The sequence below is a fragment of the Cavia porcellus genome, unplaced genomic scaffold (genome assembly GCF_034190915.1).
Source record: "Cavia porcellus strain 051 isolate PalLab524CR breed Dunkin Hartley unplaced genomic scaffold, mCavPor4.1 scaffold_4, whole genome shotgun sequence".
NCBI classification, from domain to species: domain Eukaryota; kingdom Metazoa; phylum Chordata; class Mammalia; order Rodentia; family Caviidae; genus Cavia; species Cavia porcellus.
The window spans coordinates 44386302-44408896 of NW_026947487.1; the positions used below are offsets into that span (position 1 = coordinate 44386302).

The 22595-nt window shown below is 38.4% G+C and overlaps 1 protein-coding gene across 22 annotated transcripts in view; it reads right to left on the bottom strand.

Moving 5' to 3' along the window:
- Window positions 1–22595, bottom strand: part of Dock9 (dedicator of cytokinesis 9) — a 261185-nt gene that overhangs the window by 94421 nt on the left and 144169 nt on the right. For all 22 annotated transcript variants that reach the window (XM_063246980.1, XM_063246978.1, XM_063246968.1 and 19 more), the window contains exons 6-13: window positions 21324–21419; window positions 20261–20395; window positions 14834–15008; window positions 13875–13942; window positions 4770–4844; window positions 3201–3341; window positions 2434–2634; window positions 1943–2065 (exon numbers count right to left, since the gene is read on the bottom strand). In XM_063246980.1, coding sequence (XP_063103050.1) covers window positions 1943–2065; window positions 2434–2634; window positions 3201–3341; window positions 4770–4844; window positions 13875–13942; window positions 14834–15008; window positions 20261–20395; window positions 21324–21419 — 1014 coding nt within the window. The remainder of the gene's footprint in view (window positions 1–1942; window positions 2066–2433; window positions 2635–3200; window positions 3342–4769; window positions 4845–13874; window positions 13943–14833; window positions 15009–20260; window positions 20396–21323; window positions 21420–22595) is intronic.

Here is a 22595-nt window from a genome sequence, read left to right on the forward strand (position 1 = left end):
CCATAGTAAGGTTTAATCCTCAGTAATATGTGAGTTTTGCACTGCAAAAGCTGCTAAATTCCCATGGTAGAAGAAGTAGCAACAATGGCATGTATGGGTCTTAGGAGTGTGTTGCAAATATAGTTGAGGAGTAGATCTTATCTAGGACCTTCACTGGCTATTACTCAAAACAGGAAAGAACTAAAAGAGCTCCTTATTGAAGGTTATACAGACTTGGCTGAAAAAAGTAAAACGGCTTCTCTCCAGGTACCAGACTTTTCTCAGCTTTATTAGCCTTCAGTTTTTGAAGCAACAGGCCTGGTAAACGGGCTTCTAGTTGATTCAAGTCATCATAAGTAATGGTGCCTTATATGTTTTCTATGATTCATGGTATCAATCAATAGCATCATCTGATACATTAACTGTCTGATCTTTCTTTATCTTGCATCAATATGGATCGCCTAAGACAGTGATGGTGAACCTTTCAGAAATGAATGTCCAAACTGCAACCCAAAGTCCATTTATTTAGTGCGAAGTGCCAACAATGCAATGAAACCTGAATATGGAGGTTTTAGTTCAGAAAAAATAACTCTGTTTACATTTTTTAAAGAGAAAATAATAGAAGTTCAAAACACAACAATTACAGGGTAACAATGGCTAATACACTGTGTACTTTTTTAAAAATTAGTTACTCAGAGTGTAAGATATCTGCATTTAATTGTCCAAACAATATTAGCACAATGTCAATGACATTGACATTTTTTTCTTAAAAGAAAAACAACATGTACGCCAGAGGTTGCCACCACTGATTTAGGGCCTACAGAGATGATGTGATTTGTCCTAAGTACGGAGGCAAGTTAGACTTTCTCTACCCACGTCTTATGATTTCCAGAACCTTACTAACCAACCTACATCTTTGGTGGCCTGTGCTGTATGTGTGCCAGAGGAGAAGAAAAAAGGCTCTGAATCAACTCAATAAACTTCTGACGTATCCATTCCTATGGCTAATTTTGTCAACATATCCACATCACCTTTCAGATGATCCCACTTAAAGTTTTTTTCTAAAAATATAAAACTGGCAAGGACAGTGGCACTCAGTAGCTTACTCAAACCAGGTGGCACAATGTGTTAGAAAGTGACAGCCAAGAGCCCTTTGGCCACTCTATCTCTGGTACATTGGGCAGGTAATTAAGGCTTTGTAGGTTTCAGTTTTATGAAGAATGAAAGAAGTCTTGGACTAGATGACTTCCAATATTTAAAAACTATGTTACTTTTTATTCTATGGCTATTTAAAAATGTATAGAAAATGTATTTAAATTGTATAGCAAATGTATTTAAACATTACTTTGAAAACACAGCAAATACACATCTTGTCTGTTTCCCTAAGTTCATGGCACTTCGCCATGACCCTGCCCCTCTCCAACCTAAACCAGGTAGACCTGAACCACTGACACCACTGGCCAGACCCTCTGAACCGAGGGCATCTCCAAACTCCAATCTCATAAGTAAATGCAAATGAACTAAAATACGACTCCAGAACCCAAGACATACGACAAGCAGAATGAGTTCTGTCTTCCTATCTGTGCCTTTTGACAGAAAGTTCACTATCAACCTAGTAATTGTTTTGTAAACTACTTACACTGTCAGAACAGACTACATAAATAATAAATTCTATTTACATGTGGAATAATATTCATTAAAAGTTAGACACATAGACACTGAAGGACTGTGGCTCAGTGGCAGTGTAGGAACTGAGCACGTACAAAGCTCTGGATCCAATTCCCTGTCTGCCATGGCCCCGTAATGTTAAATAGAGTGAATGTGTGTATGCTACATATTTTACACGTTTTAGGCTACAAATATGGATGACCTACCTTTGAATTCATTAGGCATTATATTTTGACAAACTCACTTGTTTCTGATTGTCTTTATTTTATCACAAAAGATTAAAAGCCATTCATACCTTAGAAGAGTCTGAACTTTTCATATATGGCTCAGCACAATGTGTGATGCTCCCTTGAAGGACTTTTTCAATTCTGGCCACAAGAAATATATCTGGATGTGGACATGTGACCGAAAATATTCCCTGGGAGAGAGTTTTCCTCAGTTAGTAGAATTCACAGCTGCATGAAACAATCCTATGCCCATTAAAACAGCAAAAAACCCAGTGAAATAGTACAATGTGTGAGAGCGTAATGCCGTACAGTTATCTTCTCAAAAAGTCTATTTGGTGGAGCAGGCAAGAAGGAGAAAGCTTAGAATAAGAAATGAAAAATCAAAACCACTTGTCCCTTAGTTTGCTTTTCCTGTCTAATTACATATACTGTCCATCTAATAACACTTGAAATTATCTCACCTGTGCATTACAAGGTCTCATCCTGGTGTTTATAATGTGTTTCCGTGGCACATGTAAGATAACTCTAAGCAGTACCTGTGCTAGGGTCCAGGCCCTACCTGCTTTGGATACTGCATGGCAGCTGCGTGAAGGACATCCTGAAGGGCAGGCGGGCTCTGACCACCGTTCATCAGAGTGGGGGAGGTTGGAGCCAGCATCTGCCGCACTGAGGAGTGATTCAGGTCCACGTGGAAATCAGCAGAAATCTTTCGGTTGTATTTTATGTCAAACAGGGACAAAGTAACAAAGAAAGGTTCTACCTGAATAAAACAAAACAATCCAGCTCACCACTGGCTCAAACAGCTGGGGAAAAACATGCTAATATCAACGAAGAAATGGTAAGACCTTTTATGACTGCTAGTATAAATTACTATGAGAGACAAATAGTTTTGTTTTTTATCACATAGAGAATTAAGTTATAAAACTTTTAAAAAATCAAACAGTTATTTACTTTTATGTGCTTTGGTACTTAATATACATGCCACAGAAGACAAACTGTGGCTCTTCCTCAAGCATCTAGGACAGTGGTGACAAACCAAGGCACAAGTGCCACAGGGAGCTGTTTACTATCACAGAAAGCGCCAACAGGTTTGCCATCACTAATCTAGCATGAAATCCAGTCCTGAACATAAATCTACCTTCTCTTACCATCCACAACATCCTCAAACATCCTGTCCCGGAAGGCCCAAGTCCTTCATAAATACCCTAATCTAAACGAAGTTCTAGGAACTGGGATTTCAAATCCAGATGCATTGTAAATGAGCGACCTTTACATCTGGGACCTTGGATCATGGAAAAAAAAAAAATCTTTGAAGAGGAATATTACATTTGTAGTGGGTCCTTCTTCATTTTCGGCAACACAGCATTGCAAATTGAAAGATAAATCATTGCACTTGACAAGGATCCTTTTTCCAAACTTCTCTTCAAATGGCTTCACTTCTGGCTCAGCCAATGAGAAGTCAAGTTTCTTGAAAAGGAAATGTAAATATATAAATATATTATGTTCCCTGTTAAAAATCCCATCATAAAAATCCCATCCCATGTACCTGGAAAAACTGATTAAAATATAGAAATACTATATATACTAATTTATTCACAATAGCATTACTATTTTATAGTAAGTTCATATAGTTATAACTGTTATATGACGTTTATAATGGTGGTAAAGTAAATAATAATATACCTACTTAATACGTGATTATTAAAAATTATGGTAATGAACAAGCCATATGTTCATTAACAGATGTGTATAAACACATTAAATGTGATACACATACACATATATACATATACCTATACACGATGGAATATTAATCAGTCATAAAAAAGGAAATTCTGACAATAGAGATGGATTTTTTTTTCTTTTTGAGACAGGGTCTCACTATGCAGTCCAGGCCGGCCTTGTGCTCACTTTGTAGCCTAGGCTGATCTCAAACTCGCAATGATCTTCCTGCCTCAGGCTCCCAAGTGCTGGGATTACCTGGCTCTGAGATGGACCTTTAAAACATTATGCTAAGCGAGAGAAGCATGACAAAAAGAACAAATAATCTTCTCAGTCCACATTTATGAGGTTCTTAAAACAGGCAAAATCATAGAGACCAAAAGTAGAATAGAGGTTATCAAGAGTTTTTGGTAAAAGAAATTATTGCTTGATGGAATTTCAGTTTAGGAAAATGAAAAATTTCTGATTACAAATGGCGGTAATGGCATACAACAATGAAAATATATTTAATGCCAAAGAACTTAAGCTTAGGAATTGTTAAAATTTTATGTTATATATGTAATACTAGAATAAGAAAAAACTGCCCCAAAGCAGAAAATGTGTCTGTGTAGGTATCAGGAGGCCTGTGAAAAAACACAGAAAAATATATATTTCAATAAAATGAAAGTAAAACATCGTTTAAAAAGCGCCACAAATGAAGAAGGGAATGTCCAGGATGCAGTACAGCAGAGCCTTCTTCACTCTCGGCAACTCTGCGAGGCGCTCACTCCTGCGAGCAGACATGGAGCTCCTCGCTGCCCCGGCTCAGGTTTGCTGGGACACAGGGTGGGAGGCGCATGCTGCCAGGTCTGCATCTGGGCTGAGCCTGGGCTGCTCAGAAACCATCACTGCTTCCTGGGGGTCTGCAGAGATATTCGCTATTTTCTATGGCTATTTAATGGGTAAATTACATGATTTTTGTGGATTTGAGAATATTCCTGGCTAAATCTTCCTCAATACTCCACAATCTACTGAATACCAAATACAATAAATACAGTATGGCAAGTAAAACATAGGTTTTTATTTTCCTTTAATGTTTTGTATTAATATACTGCTTGTCAGTCCAAAATAAATATCAAAGATCTCTTCCTCAGCCACTTAGTTTTGCATCTGAAATAGTACAACAGTTCTTACCTGGGCATCTGGGTCCAAGTGAAAAAGTTTAACTCTACTTTCACTTTTCAGTTTGATTTCTGCTTCTCTGGTACTCTGATAACAAGATACATAAAAATAATATTTAACAAAATTCGTTTTAACACAGAAGTATACAGTCATTATCTGAAAGCTGCTCCATTTCAAAGATCCAGGTTATCAGACACCCCTGTCTCATCCCAGGGGCAGCTGTACTTCAACAAGCAGGAATGTACCACAGGATATCCAGCATAAGAAGGGAGGGGACAAGGTCACATGTAATTCCTGACCTCATGGGACTGACAACCAACTGTAAATCAAAAATAACCCAAAGAACCGGGCGTGCTGGTGTACATCCGTAATCCCAACACACAGGAGGCTGAGGCAAGAGGATCACTGCAAGTGGAGGCCGTACTGGGCAACCAAGTGAGTTGAACATCAGCCTGCACTGCACAGTGAAACCCAGATAGCCAGAAAGAGGAAAACATGAACTTTCTTGGCTGACTGGAAAGGATACACAGACAAACAGACACTGAAGACAGAAATGAGCCCAGATGGTAGGAAAGATTGAATAAGGTCAAGACTAGGGATTCAAGAAAAGAAAGAGAAAGCAATACATTTTAAATGGCTGGGAAAAAGAATTAGGATAGATGTTGAAGGACAGTAAGATGCCAATTTATTCAATGAATATTAAATGAACACCAACTATTGTCAGGAAGTGGCACATGAATGAAAAATGTTACCAATCCCAAGAACACCAGCTGGAGAGGAAGTGCATACATAGACTGTAAGACTGACAAAGCGAAGGAATAGTGGGAGCTCATCTGGACTAAGGGGTAGCAACTGGATAAGACCTGCCAGAGGAAACCCTCTATTGAAGGACAGTACTTTTGGCCAGGAAAAAAGGAAGAGCATGCTAGGAGAGCTGCAGGTGCAACGGAACAAATCACTCTCCAGCAACAATCAAGTCACTTACTACACTCAGTGGTAAGATATGGTGGGAAAAGCTAGAAATGAGCTTGGCATTTATATGTTAGGGACCGGTGATCTCATTCAGAATTTAAACATCCAGTAATAGTTTAAATAACAATAAAGCATTTTAGAAGCATCACTTGGGTAGGGCTGGAGCAATGGATTAGGCAGGGTACGACTAGGAGGTCTGAAGTACATTTCCTGGGTTCCACAACAGGGCCCACAACAAATTCCACATTTCTGTCATGAGTAGCCTACTGAATGGTGACTCCATCAACTCTGACAGATACTTCAGGTAAAGAGCAAAGTTCAGGGAAAGATGATACACGAAGTGCAGAATGAGGCTGCCTGTGGGATTTCCAAATGAAAACATCCAGGAGACGGTTAAAGATATGGGACCAGAGAACTATGCAGACAGAAAGGCTGGAGACAGGGACTCAGAGACCACAGTGTGAAGGTGTGAAGGGAAATCTTGGAGTGGGCAGAGTGCCAGGGGCTTCAAAAAAGAAAGGATGGACACAGGAGAAACCACTGAAAGAGCGACATATGGTACAGGCAATAAAGGGTAGAGATTTAGGACATAGGAAGAAAAGAGAGGAGGCTTCTAAGACATTCACAAGTGGGAAGTCTTCTCTGACCTCATTATTATATCTGGTCTGTCTACATATATAGCCTTCCCTTTTTGGCAATCAGAGCACTGCCGCACTCAGTCTCCAGGCTAAGTTTATGGAGTCAGAATAGAAGGTCCTGCTTCATCTGTTACTTTCCCCAAGGATATGTCACATCTTGACATTTGAAAATGGGGCAATGAGAGCCATGCGCAGAAGGTGCTCTATCTTTTCTGTTGGTGGCTGAGTAAGGTCTATCAAGGCTAATGAGAAATGAAGCACCCTCTTAATCTTGATAGCCCTGAAATAGTTATAATAGGTCCTCAGCAAGGTCCTATGGCTTTTTAAACCAGTTGTCCATGTCTGAATGAGATGACCATTTGAATACTAATAGGCTCCCAGTTTAGTTCAGCTGTTAACCAGTTGTGCAGGTACTCAGCCTCCCTGGTCTCCACTTTCATTTTTGAGGATAAATGCTGAACAAAATGATGGCTCGAGCCTCTTGCCCTATAAAACTAACTATGGAAGCTTGAAGGCTTCTGGAGGTTAAGTGGCAACTCTTCTGTTCATGCTTTCACGGTAAAACACGTGCCTGCAGGCTCTCTCCATATGGAAAATGAGAGTGCTTCACTTCACTCTGGACTGCCAATCACATTTCCTAACTTTTCACATCAAAGGAACTAAAACTTATACAAGAAGAATCTATTTAACTCAACGCAAAGGATTTGTTTTACATTGGTACTGCTTACAATGTTTGCTAACAAAGACATCGGTACTAGGTGCTGCAAGCCACCACACAACAGCATATTCTCCTTCTGAATTGTCTGCTTGAGTACTTTAACAAAGCGAAGACTGTGCTCTCAGACACTAACGTACAGCAATGCGTTCTTAATGTAGATACAATTTCTGGTGCTCTTCTGAAAGATATTTATTGTTTCAGGGTGACTGTGTTAGGAATGAAAAATAATGCAAGAAAAGTTGTAGGAGTTCCTTGTAACTAGAAGATTAGTAAGGATGTAAATATATGGAAAGAAGCAAAAGAACAAAAATAACAGACAGAATAACAACAAAGCATGCTGATCATTGCCACTAACAACCAAAAAATATATTCTTCATCAGAGAGGTCCTGTTTTATGTGAAAGAAGGGTTGTTAAATGTACTAATAACCTAAAAGCCTATCTTACACAGCTCTGCCATGAGCTAGACAAAAAGTAAATTCAGTTTCTGAAATTTTCTCTTATACCTTCCCAGACCTAGAATTATGCATTAAACAAAAGAGAAGCCCAACAACAGCTGAAGGAAATACCAGGTAAAATCTAAGGAAGAAAATAGGGCTTCATAAGGGCACTGCTTCAACTAACACCAGAGAATAATAAAGATCTAAAAGAGAGTAATAATGAAAGCTGATATTTATTGGATATAGCTAACATGTACTACGTGCTAGATATTATGCTAAGTGGCCATTCAAATTTTATACAACCTCGGGTTAGGGATGTAGTTTAGTGTTGGGGCACTTGTTTAGCAATGTAATTTAATTCCCACTAAGGAACAACAACAAAAACACTCTCAAATTTTATGCAACTGTACAAATTAAAAGGCAAGTAGCACTGCTATCAGCCTTGTTCATTAAAAGAGAACAAAACTAAGCACTTTGCCCAAAGACTCACAGCATGAAATAGAAGCCTAACCTGTCTGTTATTAGAGTCTACATCAGTGGTGGTGAACCCATGGCACACATGCCACAGTGGGCTAAACTCAACATGGTCTCACAGGCTTGAACCCCCAGTGGTACATGCAGACTGTCTTATCAGGCAGCTTATACCACCTGACAGCACTGTCCTGTGCCACCTGATGGGACAGTCACGCAGTACTACAGGTGGTTCAGAGCTACCCAACAGTGAGACACATGAATTACAGCCCTGTTACCAAACTGTTAAACATTTACAAGATGGAAAAAATCAAGAGGAAAAGGAAAAAGAAAGAGACAGGATGGTAAAGGGGAGGAAAAGGAGGAGCGGGTAGAGGGAAGGGAGAGAAGAAAATGAACAAGCAAGTCAGACAGGAAGAAGAAACCCAAGTGACAAATAAATATAGGGAAGCATGAAAAGTATCACTAGTAAGCAGCAACATACAGATCAAAGAACAGTAAAACACCATTTTTCACTCTGGTCACAATATAAAGAAATAGGGGGCTGGGGATTTAGCTCAGCGGCATAAGAGCCTGCCTTGCAAGCAGGCAGTTGTGAGTTCAATCCCTGGTACCGATAAAAATGAAAAAGACCAAAAAACAAAACAAAACAAAAAACCATATAAAGAAATAGGAATGCAATCAATTATTGGTGAAAGAGGAACCACAACAGGTTAACAGTACAGTCTCGGGAATGAAGGATGCAGGAAAATACCAACTTCTCTATTTAGCTTTTGATGTTCTTTACTTATTATAGCAAGGCCACTTCTAAAAAATAATTTCTTACTTTTAATTATAAATTTTAGAAAAGACAGTAAAACAAACACTTTTAATACTTTCATAATCTAAGACTTCACAAAATATAACTGTAAAAAATTATTATCTCAAAAATTATGTAGCTGAGCACTTTTCAAAGTGAGAAAAACCAGGCCTGTTCTTAAAATAACTTGTAGTCAGTCTATCTTGGGGCTGTAGGAAAACTGCCTGGCTTTTCTCCAAACACCCTGTTGCAACCGACCTGTTCATGGCGCATTTGCTACTCTGAGAATGGGAGGAAAAAGACAGAGGACAACAAGGGCAGAAACTGGCACTTGTTTGGAAGTCAAAGAAGTGTAAAAACAGGCTATTCCCCTGTCCTGAGCTTAGTTCTAAATTCAGTCATAAAAAGACACGCCCTACTTGCTTTCTTCATCTTAAATTGTTATGAACAAAACATTTAAAAGTTTCCAGACACAGCATACTCTGCTGCCCTGAGTTTATTGGTCAGGCAATAAAGCAATCTAAAGTCAAGATCATGGCCAACAGCACCTTACTTCGATGCTGACTGTTGGGCAGAATAAGTTGAAACAGGGAGACCTATAAAAGTACTTTGAGACCGGAATATATACTTTTTAATTTGAAAGACTATCGCGACTTGTTGCTTTTACTTCTAAGACACCTAACTCGCCAAGACCATTGTCTGATTCCAAGTCACAAAGATAGGACAAAGCATTACAGAATACAGAGGCCCAGGTACGGAATGCCAGGTGCCCAGACAAACACACCACAGCCTATTTCTTTGTGTCATAACACAAGGACATTGTTTTCTGCATTGAAACATACAGAAACAAATCTTGGTGACAAAGTTGGTTTTAAAAAATTAGAAGACATGTCTGGGAAACTGTTTTGAGTTCTGAAAGGTTCTGCTGAGCTTGATTTTGACCTTTGTTTAACCTCAGTCAGACTCAAGTTTGAGACACCAAGCTTTCTCCTGTATTCAGCTGTGAAGGATCTGCCTGGAAAGGTAAGGTTATTCATTTTAAAAGGATTTAGAAGGAAGTAAGAGGAACAAATCTGGATTAGCAAGAAACTGCCTCTCTTTTAGAACCACATAGAGAGGCTCAGCATGTGTTACCATTCCTTGGGTACAAAAGAAGCTCAAAAATGGAGGAAAATATAAAGGGGGAGCATGAGGATTTTCTCATCATTTTTATATAAAGAGGTAATCTATGTGCTCCAATGTGACCTAAGATAAATATAACCAGAGGAAAGAAATTATGAAATGATTAAGAATGGAGTTATAACCTGATTGTTACTCCCTGACTGTCTAGGGAAGAAAGCAATTAACTAACTGGTGCTGTATATCTAAATATTTATAACAAACACTGTTTAGTTCTACAATACAATAGGAGGAAAATGACAGGTTTTAGGGTAGATACAGCATGTCCCCTAACATGAAAACAATAAAGATGTTAAGTACTAAATGTACAAACGTAAGTTCCAAGAATATACAAAATATAAGCCTAAATCTATTTCACTCTGGCCATCCGAGGGACCCTCCATAATATATCAGAATGAGACACTGTTATTTTTGCACTAACACAACTTCCTGTTGACCATATCCTGTTTGGCTATGTCTTAGTCACCAGAGAAACAAAAGCATGAGTAACAGGATGAATGAGGCAGAAAATGGAGCTGAACAGAGAGAAAAGCCTGCCATCAAATTGCACTTTTGACCACCTTCTCCCCTCCCTTATTGTTTTGGGCCTTTCTCTATAATCTTACTTAACCACTTACTAGCCCAATTATTTAAGTACAGGATGACCCAAAATTGCACTTTTTTGGTTAGTTTTTGTAAGATGATATAACAGGAAATATAAAACGACTTTTATCAAATTTATTCAATGTAAGAATCAAATGATAGAAATGACACCTGCCTGAGTGACAGCTGGGATAGTCAGTACATAAACAAATGCACTCCCCAAGTGCTGCTCAGGTGAACTGTTAAGCGCTTACCTGGCCCAACTTCCCCCTAACGCTTCCTTCCACTTTCTCCCTCAGTATTGACCTCTGTACCATTCCATTCACTGACTAAACTCTCCCTGCACAGCTGTGTGCCCCACTCTGTTTCCACATCCCTTGCACTCCAAATACACCTCAATCTCTGATTCTATAACCATAGAAACCATGCCTCCCTAAACAGGATGACTAGTCACCAGCGAAGTCCTCTGATTCTTAACAAGTACAAGGAATCCCCATCCCAGACACCAGAGAGGGATGACAAACAGCCAAGCTCTGCACTGTGAAGGCACTGGGCACAGGTCTCCAATTGGTGCCTAAGCCCCTCACACTGTGTCCCACTCAGCAGACCATTAAAAGGCACAGGTGACAAGAAGACTACTTCCAACACCCAGCATGCAGGCTGGGTGGCAATACATTTTAATTGTCTTAATTTGTTTCCCTTTAAAAAATTACCTTCTGCCTTTTACTACCTGCTTAAATAATGTTTTAGATATAAGAAGAAAGACACAAAAAAGACTGCCACATTTGTCAGGTTTGATTATGACTAAAAGTAAGGAATGTTTTATGACACAATATAATATATGTCATATACGTATGTATCTTTAAAGGCAATGCACTTTTATATTCTCTGCTCAATGCTATTTAGTTTTTCTTAATGTATGTCAAATAATGTTGGCTCAAGTGACCTGACATGAAGAGTACAAAGTGAATGATTCCATGCACAGAAAAGTCTGCAATAGTCAAACCAATCTTTAGTGAAAGAAGTCAAAAGGATGGTAATATCACCTTGGAAGGGGCATATAAGATAGTTTTCTGGGATGCTAGAAAAGTTCTCTATATTCATCTACTTGGTAGTTATATTGGTGTACAGACACAAATGCAATCAAGCTGTACAATTAATGCCTCAGTATTTTATACTATGTAAATTATACCACAATAGAAAAAGAATAAAAATTAAAATAAAAAATAAGCAATGGGGTTGAAAACGATTAAACTGCTTTGATTAACTAAAATGAGTTCAGCTAACCTGGTTGTAAATCACAGTTTGAAATATGTTCTAAATATGTCAAATATATACATATACATATATACTTGTTTGTATATGTACATATATAATACGGAAATCTCCCTAGATCTTAGGATCAAGCAAAAATGGATTATGTTGGCTTAGTAGCAAGAAAAGAAAAGAAAACACAATTCCTATATGTCTTCATAGGAAAAAATACAGGTTCCTAAATAACGAACATTAGGATCAAATAATGAGTTTCCTTTTACTAGCAGGTATTCATTATGTTTACCTGGCAAGTGTAGAAAGCTGCTTTTTGAATGTTATCTAGATTGTATCACACATACTATCTGCTTCAACAAACTAAAACCTAAACAGGTTCAAACATTTTGCTTTGAAACATCCAGAAACAAAAAGCAAATCACAATGCAAAATACACATAAGTGTTTCTAACACAATGAGTCGAGCTTGGGGCTGCAGCTTGCTGGTAGACAGCTTGCCTACCTACCATGCTTGAAGTTCTCAAGTTCATCCCCAGAACCAAAGGGGGTTAAAAAAAGTTCCTAACACAAACACACAAGCATAATTCTTCCCAGTCCAGGAGGAGGTTACACTGGTAACTCTAAAGTTAGCTTTAATAGGCAGGTGCTAAAAAGATTCTGTGGAAAGAGTCAAATTAAAAAAAAAAAAAAACAATTCTCTAAAATTCTAGCCAGGAGAGAAGATTTATACTTGAGAACAGCCACGTTCTTAAAATAAAGTTCAATGCTAGTCTGTTTATAAGCCTATATGGACAAACCATGTTGCTATGACAGTGTAGCTGTATGGGGTCACTATTTCACTGTATCATCAAAAGAAGAACAGAAAGGCAGTAATAGAGCAAGAGCATAAAGGGCTAGAGAACACAAAAACATTTCTCATTTAAAAAAGAATCATTCATAGATACATACAAGGAGACAAGTACAAGGATACTCATTGTAGCATTGTTCATGGTAGAAAAAATGGAAATAATAGAACAGCAAAAATACAATGTTCATATAGTATAATAAAAGAGATAACCAGATCTATATACCAGCTAGGACAGATTTCAAAAATAGGGCTGAATTTAAAATCATTTAAAAGCAACCATAGAATAAAACATGCAATAGGTTAGTATTTGTGAAACATCTTAACCATATAAAAACCAGCATATGTCATTGTAATAAATATATTTGTAAAACTATGAAAATGACATGGAAATAAAACTCCATAATGGCTATCTGGTTGGAGTGTGGGAAAGAAGAAAATGGAAATAAGGACAGTGTTTAAAAAGAACTTCCACTAAATTAAAATGTAAAATATATTAAAATACAAAATATTTTCTTTTACAAATACAGATGCGAGGGCCGGAAATATAGCTCAGTGACACAAGCGCCTGCCTGGCAAGTGCAAAGTCCTAAGTTTGATTCCCAATACTAAAATAAGCTCTAAAATACAGATTCTTTAAAAGAAACCTACAGTAACAGAGATGAATCTGAGTGGTGGCAATACAGTTATTTTGTTTTCCCTTGTGCTTTTCAGTAGCTTCTGAGGATCTCAAAATTTTAAAACACTTACGTGATTTTTTTTTTAAATGAGAGTGACCCGGGCATGATCTGTATAACTTAGCCAACCCCTCTTTAGTTGGGTAGCAAGATTATCACATCCATCTTCTTTGGAATTACATGTAGTAACTTGAGTAACAGGAAGTACACACATGAACACAGTAAATATCCAGTTATTATGAGAACACCTACCTGTGTATTCTGGTTATTTCTTTAACATTTGTGATGCAGTATAAAATATTATGAGAACAATATTTCAGGAATTCTAAGAAATATTTTGTAGGGTATATTTTGGAAAACAGTCTGAGCTCTCACTCAGGTCAGCGATGTATTTCATATTATCTTACATTCAGGTCAGAAAACAGAGCAGCAATCAGAACATTATTATTTCAAGAGATTCCATTCTGGATAAACTCATGAAACAAGAAAATTTTCAATAGAATTCAAATAAGGTCAGATGAGAAATATTACCTTGGCAAGTTCAGGCAGATAGCTGTCTAAACCGGAACCAGAACCTTCCAATTTGCATTGTTCATCATCTAAAATGGCAAAATGGATTACTCAAGTCACTTGTAATGCAAAGTTCTTTATTTAAAGCAGGAAAATGAAGGATGTTTCTCTTACATGCCTCTGAGTGCAGAGGTTCTCAACACTGGATGCACATGAGAAATACGTGGGTGCTTTGAAAATACTGAAGCACAGGCCCAGTGCAGAATCAAAACCTGCAACTACCAGTACAGCGCGGACTGGGCTGCTCAGACCCATGCTAGCTATAAACAGTTTCTACAGCCTCACCACTCAGAATCTTCAGTGGCACCAAACAAATAGTATTTAAAAACCAAAAGGCCTCCCATGCACTTCTAGGGTACAGCTACAGTCAGATAATCACCTAGAAACTTGAAATATAACATGGCTTGTCAAAAACACAGTTAGACTTCCCATTAATTTAATCTGATGCTCTACTCCATCTTAAATTTGTCTTTAAAATTCCAAAGGATACTAGTAATGCTAACTATATGTTTAAGTGTGGATTTTATGACAGAGAGTTAAGATACACTTTTTAGTTACTTTTCCCATCCAATCAGTAAGTTTCACTTTTATTCCCATTTTGTAAGTGCACAAACTGAGGCTCAGAAACTTATCTAGCTTGTCTAACGTCACAGAGCTGAAAACTGTTACTACTAGGCTAGGACTCATATTGCAGTCTTCCCTTTTACCTTCTATGCCATTGTGGAATTTCGATATAAACCATGTCAGGGCAGTAAATTGTCATGCGACATAAACTGTGCAGGGAGATTATCTGTAGAAGGCTCAGATCTGTCCCCTTTTCCTGTACTTGTGCAATAACTCTCCTTATTACGTGCACCTGGCAAAAATAAAGATACCCACAGAGCAAGTGTGGCTGTGGAAGGCTAGACCTACCTACCTACCTTCATGAGAGTCTCCATTTCGTTTTTCTTGCATTGCAGCTTCAAAGTTGAGCTGAAGAATCTTGTTTAGAATTGTGATCCATTCTTCCATTTCCACTTCACTATCAGCTGCCAAAAGATAACTACTTTTGTCCTGCATCTTGAGCTCAAAAGCAAAACGCCTGACTTTGTTGTTCTGAAAGGAAAAAGGACAGACACATTTGGACTTTAAAATAATTCCCTGTTGTATCTGCTAACAGGGGCTATCTCACTGGCACTGTGGACCAAGCTACCTCTAACTACAAACTCTCTCCCATGAACCCCCATTGCTGCCTAACTTCCTTCCTTCATTTTTCCCACACTTTTATTTTTCCAACTGACTCATTACATCTGCTACATATCTATCTGATTATGTCCTCTGAATGAAATGGAAGCACTTCATGGGCAGTGTTTCCATGCTATACATTTAATCTTTAGATGTGTTTGGCACATGATAGGCATTTGCAAAGTATTTGCTGATCGAATTACATTTCATGCAAAAGTTTATTTTATTCGTTTATTTTTAAAAGCAGCGTGCAGCATTACATTTTTAAAAGCTAAACACTATCAATATATCTGACTTACTTCTCTAAAACTTATTATAAATCCTACAAGTTATTTGAACTCTTTCTATAGCCTTATCTCCTGTCTCTGGCTTTCACACCAACACCAGAATATCTGGTTGCAGATAAAAACAGTAGCCCAGGTGCATCAGAGGACGTTTGCACATGCGTTAGACCAGGTCATGCCAACCTTGGCACTGCCAATATTTGGGTGGCTCATTCTTTGTCAAAGGGAAATGTCCTATATTTTGCTTCAATGTACTAGATACCAATAGCACAACTGAGTCAGGACAATCAAAACCATCTCTAGACATTTCCAAATGTCCCCTGGAGGCAAAAATCATCCCAGATAGAGGTTAGGCTCTGAGGAATATGGTACAGTGTAAACTGAGCAATGAAACATCACACCAGCCTAAGAGGGACAGAATAGTCCCCCTTAACCCAATGAAGTTCAAGCTCATTATCCATGATTCCTGCAGGTGCTCCCTGCACGTACAGGAAACCCGCACCACCAAATATCTCTTAGTGTTTTCTGCAGTATAGTTCTTCAAAATGGAAAGCCAATCGTTGCTCTTGGCAGAGTGACACAAACTTCCCTGAGAGTCTGTCCATTGTGGGCTCAGTAATTATCACCCTGGATCTCACTTAAAGTCAAGGCAAGAATCAGTAAGAAGTGAAAGGCTAAAAATGAAGTTAGTTTTCTCTCCCCAGTCTCCACTCCTCATATATAATCCAGAAAATAAAAAAAATAAAAAGTAGAACAAAAACATTAGGCTTTCTTTTTTCTCAGTCTCCGTTTCTTTATCTAATTATAAATAAAATCAACCTCAAGGGTCCTAATGTTCTTCTTTTAGGACGTAAGATTCTAAATTTTATTTCTATCAAGTTCACCTAAAAGTTTTAGTTTAGGTATTTCTTTTGATCCACAGTACTAATTTTTTATTAGATGCAGAAGTAATAAGGGGCATGGGATATAGTTCAGTGGTATAACACCTGCCTAGTAAGCACAAGGCCCTGAGTTTGGTCTGGAACCAATAACAAACAAATAAATAAACATATCTATGTATGTATGTTAAAAAACTTACAACTTTTAATGTTCAGTTTATAAACAAACATGGATAAAAATAAGTAAATTTAATCTTTTGAAGCCTTGAATATAATTCACCAGATGAAAAACACTATCAGCTACATCTGCAAAAGGAATCAGCAGGAAGAGACTTCTGCTGAGGTCAGAACCTTAGATTTTTCGTTTTTTGTTTTTTTGTATCGGGGATCGAACTCATGACCTTACACTTGCGAGGCAGATGTTTCAGCCACTAGGCTAAATCCCTGGCCCAGAACCTTAGATTTTTGAAATGCAACTCAGAGTTTGACAATAGCTCAGGGTTGCTATACTTATAGATATCTGCACACTGCACTGAAGACATGCAATGAAACTCTTATAAAACAAAAATAATTACTTTCTAGTTTAAAATGAAGTCCTCAAATATATTTAGTTTTGTTTGAACAGTCAGTGCCAGAAAATTCAGCTAAAAAAAAAAAAGGTATCTCAAGAATGCAAAAGAAACTACTACTTGGGAATCTCACCCAAGAAGCTAATTCACTTCATTAATAATTCACTCTGATACTCCTTGCTTCACACTGTCAATAAACATCCTTTGATGGAATTTAGTTCTCCACAGTGGCTGCTTTCAGCTGAGGCTGAGAGGCTAGCAGAGACATCCACATGCTGATCAGCTAGCTGCTGGCTGAAAACAATTTTCAGTGAACATGAAATGGTATTATTGTCCTGATCCAGGGCTCAAACACACTTTCATGTAGTCCTCCCTTGGTTTTGTTTTGTTTTAGGGGAACGAGATCCTGCATAGAGGCTTTACTATTTTCCAATAATTAAAGACAGTAAGATTTAACTAAAATTCCATATTCCTGATGTGATGAAAAGCTAGATGATCTGGCAACATCAGGTGTGGTTGAGAAGCAGGTGCCTTTTTAAGCAGAGCACTTGGCTCTGGTTTGCCAGTTCCTAGGGTTTCCCTGTTGCCTTACCACCAGCTCTCTTCTGTCACTGAACTTAGCTGGGCTCTTGCAGGCACCTGATTTTCAACCCAGCTTCCATTTTTGGTCAAGATGAAGTAACAGGGTCTGAATTTACTCTCCAGCCACAGTTACTCTAAAACTCTAGACAGAAGAGATGAAACAACTGTCCTCAGGTAAGAAACAACAGATAGTGTGGGTCTGTGATCCCTAGTAGAAGGGAAGTGAGTGGGGCAAGTCTGCATCACCTCAACTTTCTGTCTAGAGGCAACATTCATACCGGGGCACTGGAAAGGAAATTCAAATCGGGTCTTAAGAATTGAAGAAGACCCAAGGTAGTCAGAACATGCCATACAGAGTCTCCAGGATGAGACAAGCATAAAAGGTGAAAGAGAAAATTTGGTTAAAAAAAAAAAAAAAAACAACTATCAAGTCAGCCTATAATCACTGCACCTCGAGAGGCTAAGGATCCCAAGTTTGATCACAGCCTGGGTAACTTAGTGATTTAGTAAGACTTGTCTTAAAATAAAATTTAAAAAGGTATTGAGGTGCATCTCAGTGCAAAGATCCTGGATTCAATCCCCAATACCACAAAACCACAAAAACTGGAAGTCATACATCTATTACGTACAGGAAACAACGCCATCCGTTATCTCCAAGCAATATTAGCATCTAGAAGACAATGTAATGCCTTCAAAGTTCCCAAGTAGAACGACTTCATGTTAGATTTCTAGAGCCAGCTAAACAAATCAAGTGTGAATGTAAAAAAATAAAAATAAAAAGTCTGCAGATATATTAATTCAACAAGTTATACCATCTTATACATGGCTTCTCAGCAAGCTACTGAAGGAGAAGCTTCTGCAAAACAAGGAAACAGAGCCAAAGAAAGGAAGAAAGAGAGTGTTAGAAGCCGGCAATTCTACATAGTAAGGAAGGTAAAGGGAATCTCTCGGATGGCAGTTTTATAGGGCAGAGAAAGCATTTAGTTGAGTTTGGAGCAGGAATCCTGTCTACCAGCACAGGAAGTCTTTCAAGAAGCTGATGAGTAAAGAAATAACAGTGAACACTCATCATCCAGCAATATGAAGACAAACTCTAAGCAAAGACAGAAAATTTTCAAAAAGTGACTGTGTCAGGGAAGTGGGGAGCAGGTAAGGTAGAGGTGACAGGGAGGTGTAGGATGGTTCTTTAGTGCTGTCCACCACTTCAATTCCATGAATGAATTCCTGGATGAAAATACAGCTTAATTTAGGTAAACGAGGGTGCCAGTGGTCAAATCAGAGCCTCATGTCCCTGACTTTATTCATGCTAGCCACTCTCAACAATCTCCTCCAAGGACCCAGCTTCCATCAATGTCATCAACCACTACAAAGTCTTTGAAAGGGAGAATTCTCTGGTCACGATGACTGCATCTACTGTGGGTTGCCACAGAGAATAGTCATTAGTCACACAGCCCTTTGTCTGGGGCCTCCTAAGAAAAATGCCTGAATGATCTTTATTCTGCGATTACTTGAGCAGCTTCTAGCTAGCTAGAAGCCTGTATCTTATGTGCACTGGAAATTGTGGGATCGACAGTCTCCACATTTAGAAAGCAGAGACCAGCTGGATGTACCCACAGCTGGTATGAGGCCTTCTAACAATGCTATCTCATCTCTGCCTCAATACTTTGTTCTGTTTTCACTGTTATTTCAAATTTGATACCCTGTGTTTTATGTCCCTTGTAAATTGTCTTCTTGGAAGTGACAAAAGAACGGATGGAGGGATGAACAGATGGGAAAACAGTAACCCACTTTTAGAAATGATTCCAAGAATGTGTATAAGGGTGCATACCAAACTAGTAACAGGTTTCTGGGAGAGAGAATGAGAGCAGGAGCCAGGAGAAGCCCCAGGAACTTTATTTCCATTGTCTTTTTTTTTTTTTATATACCAAGAATGTACTTTTGTGCTATGTATAATTAAGTATAACTTTACAACTGTAACAATACTAAGATCACAAAAATATACAGTGTTGACTAGAAGCTTACTATTTGCCAGCACTGTTCTAAGCTCATTATATGTATTAATTTTCTCAGTAACTATATTTGATACTATAATTAGCCTATTTAAAAATGAGGAAACTGAGTCACAGAGGTTAAATACTATCTTCAAGATTACCATCTCCAAGAACTAGTAAGTGGTGGAGCAGGGATTTGAACTCTTTCCAATCTGTTGATTTGTATAAAATACAGCCTTTGGTATTACAATGGAGCGATAAAAGTTGTCACTGAGATACTAAGAACCATTCTAAATATTTCCATGTGCTAACTCATGTAGTCTTTTCATTTACCTGTAATGAAAACACTATCATTACCCACATTTTGCAGATTAAGAAACTTTAAACAGTCAGACCAAGGTCACACAGCTAAATACCAACCACAGGCAGGTTTTGTTTTTGTTTTTGTCTTTTTTGAGACGGGGTCTTGCTATGCAGTTCAGGCTGGCCTTGAGCTCACTTTGTAGCTCAGGCTGGTCTCGAACTCACAACAGTCTTCCCACCTCAGCCTCCCAAGTGCTGGGATTACAGATGTGAGCCACCATGCCCGGCTCTACAGGCAAGTTTTAAACACAAGAACATATGCATCAAAGCACTTGTGCCACTGCAACATAATACCTGCCATTTTCTGAAATGCTGAAAATATGCCTTTGTTTTAAGGTTAAGATATTATATTTCTATCTTTAAGAGTACCATCTTTGAAAATGTTTGCCTAAATCTTATTTATACTTAATACTATTACAGATAAAAAAATTTGCTGATAAAACTCTTCACATTTACCTGAACGACACCCATGCAGGAATCCAAAAATATTGACCCCTTTGGTTCCTTGGAGATCTTTTCATCTTTGTAAAAATTCAAGTTATAGGATCCATCACCAAGTTGAATCAGGTGGAAAAACCGTCTCTTAAATGACTGAGAGAAAATCACACACACAGCTATTTTTCAAAATGAAGAGTCACAATCTCTATCAATAAAACACAACTACACAAATCCATAAAAGCTATTTTTGTTCCCACCAAAATAAATCTAATTCCAGAGGACATCCCAGGCAACTGGACTGACTGAGATTCCCTGTTACAGCTAATGGCCTCACCAAATTTCAATTCTGAGGAAAGTGTTCACTTTAACGCCCACAGATAATTTTTCTTAGCCACAGAATTTGAAATTTTACATAACCACCCAAAAGCAATGCAAGAAGTCCAATATGGGATACAGAACAGAAGGATGGTCTCCTTCTCTCAAATCCCCCAGGGCTTCTGTCTCACACAGAATAGGAACTGTTTTGTGCCTTATGACAGTGACTTTCTAGCCTCAGAATTATGAGTCAGCATTGCCTGATTTGATTTTCACCTCCCTGATCATCTTTACTTCTCTTTCACTGTTTCTTTTATTATTATTCTTGCTCTTCTCCCTGAATAGCTTCTTACCATAGTTTTTATTTTCCCCTTTGCATCCCTCTATCATTTTCCCCTTTTTTCCCCTCTATTTTTGCTTTCCTTGGTCTTGTCATGGTAGATGTGCACAGCAGTGCTCAGGTAGGCTTAGCATGTAACACTGCCCCTCCATGACATTCTGCGGGGCACCACAGAACACAGAAGAATGCCTATGGCAGTGACTGCCCCCACCCCAACTTAGTGATAATCTCTTTGAGCTAGTGCTGAGGGCAGTAACAGACAAAGCTGTAGAAATGGGATGTTATCACCAAAGAAGCATGTAGTAACCAGACAATATCCCTTTTATCAGAAAGAATAGCACATCCATTCATTTTGAGTATTATTCTCAGGACCTATAATAAGCAAGGTTCCATGAGAGGGGAAAGCAGGGTGATGATCCTCCTTACCCTCATGGTCACACTGATTGCACTGTTCATGTTGCCTTTGTACAGCCACCCGTGCTTGGTGATCCCACCCTTTTGAGAACCAAGGGAGGCAGCATCCTAGGAGAGAAAGAAAACACCTCTACAGTCAATCTTCCACTATTAACTGCTATTTGTTGAGTTTGGTCAACGGGAAGTTGTTTTATCTGTGGCAAGTTAGTAAATTATCCCTTTATTGTGGCATTCGTTGTCCCAACACCTACAAGTCATGTTAAAGTCCACTTAGCAACAGAAGAGAAAAACCAGCTACAAACACAATTCCATTAAAGCAAAGCTTACTCTAGTTCAAGATTTTATTTTCAAGTGTTTAATGAGCAACAGAAGATACATACCACACTTTACCACTCAGTTGTAAGGTCTCTCATGTTGTCATGAAAACTGTTTTCAAATTACACTCCCCTATAATTGCAGGACAAAGACAATTCCTGGAAAACTTCCCAGAAGCTTAGTTCAGAGAAAGGTGAATAAATAAAAGGAGGAAATATGAGGCAATGCAGAACAGAGAGATAAAATGAGGTGGCAAAGGAAGAGGAGGGAAAGGCAGGAATACAAACAGGTATAGAGGGGGCAAACAGGAGCTGGAGAAGTAAAAAGAAATCTCTGGAGAAGTAAAGAAAAGCGTTTCTTTAAGTTCAGATCTGACACAGTGTGAAATCTGAGTTTAAGGAGGTGGGCAGGGAGCTTCCAGATACTGCTAAAAATGTTAGGTGTAGATCTGTACAGATCCTAAACGGGCAGCAGAGAAAATATATACACACACAAGCAACGTGGCTCAACTGACAATTTTTTAAAGAAAGAACTGAAATTTACAGAGGAGCACCGAGGATTTGTGAGAAATGCAAGGATGGCAGCAAAACCTTATTAGGTTTCCCTTGCTCAGTGAACATCCTCACCCTCATGCCCTACTCTTCATGTACCTTCTCTAGCCATAAAAGCAGAGGGAGTGAGCATGTTAAAACCAGACTTCATCAAAAGCAAGCGCTGAAGAAATAGCTGTTTTAAATCTATGGGCAGGCAGTTTAGGATATCCTGTTAAAAAACAACCTAAGTTTAAGGTCGAAGTCATCTTGTTATCTTTTAACAGTGTAGCCAAATCTGATCCAAGTATTTGAAAATGATCTCATAATAAATAAACATTCCCAAAGAACATGAGATGCTAAGCAGTCAAGTTGAAAGTGAACCAAAATGAATGGATGTGCTATTCTTCCTGATAAAGTCCTATGTCAATCACTCCAA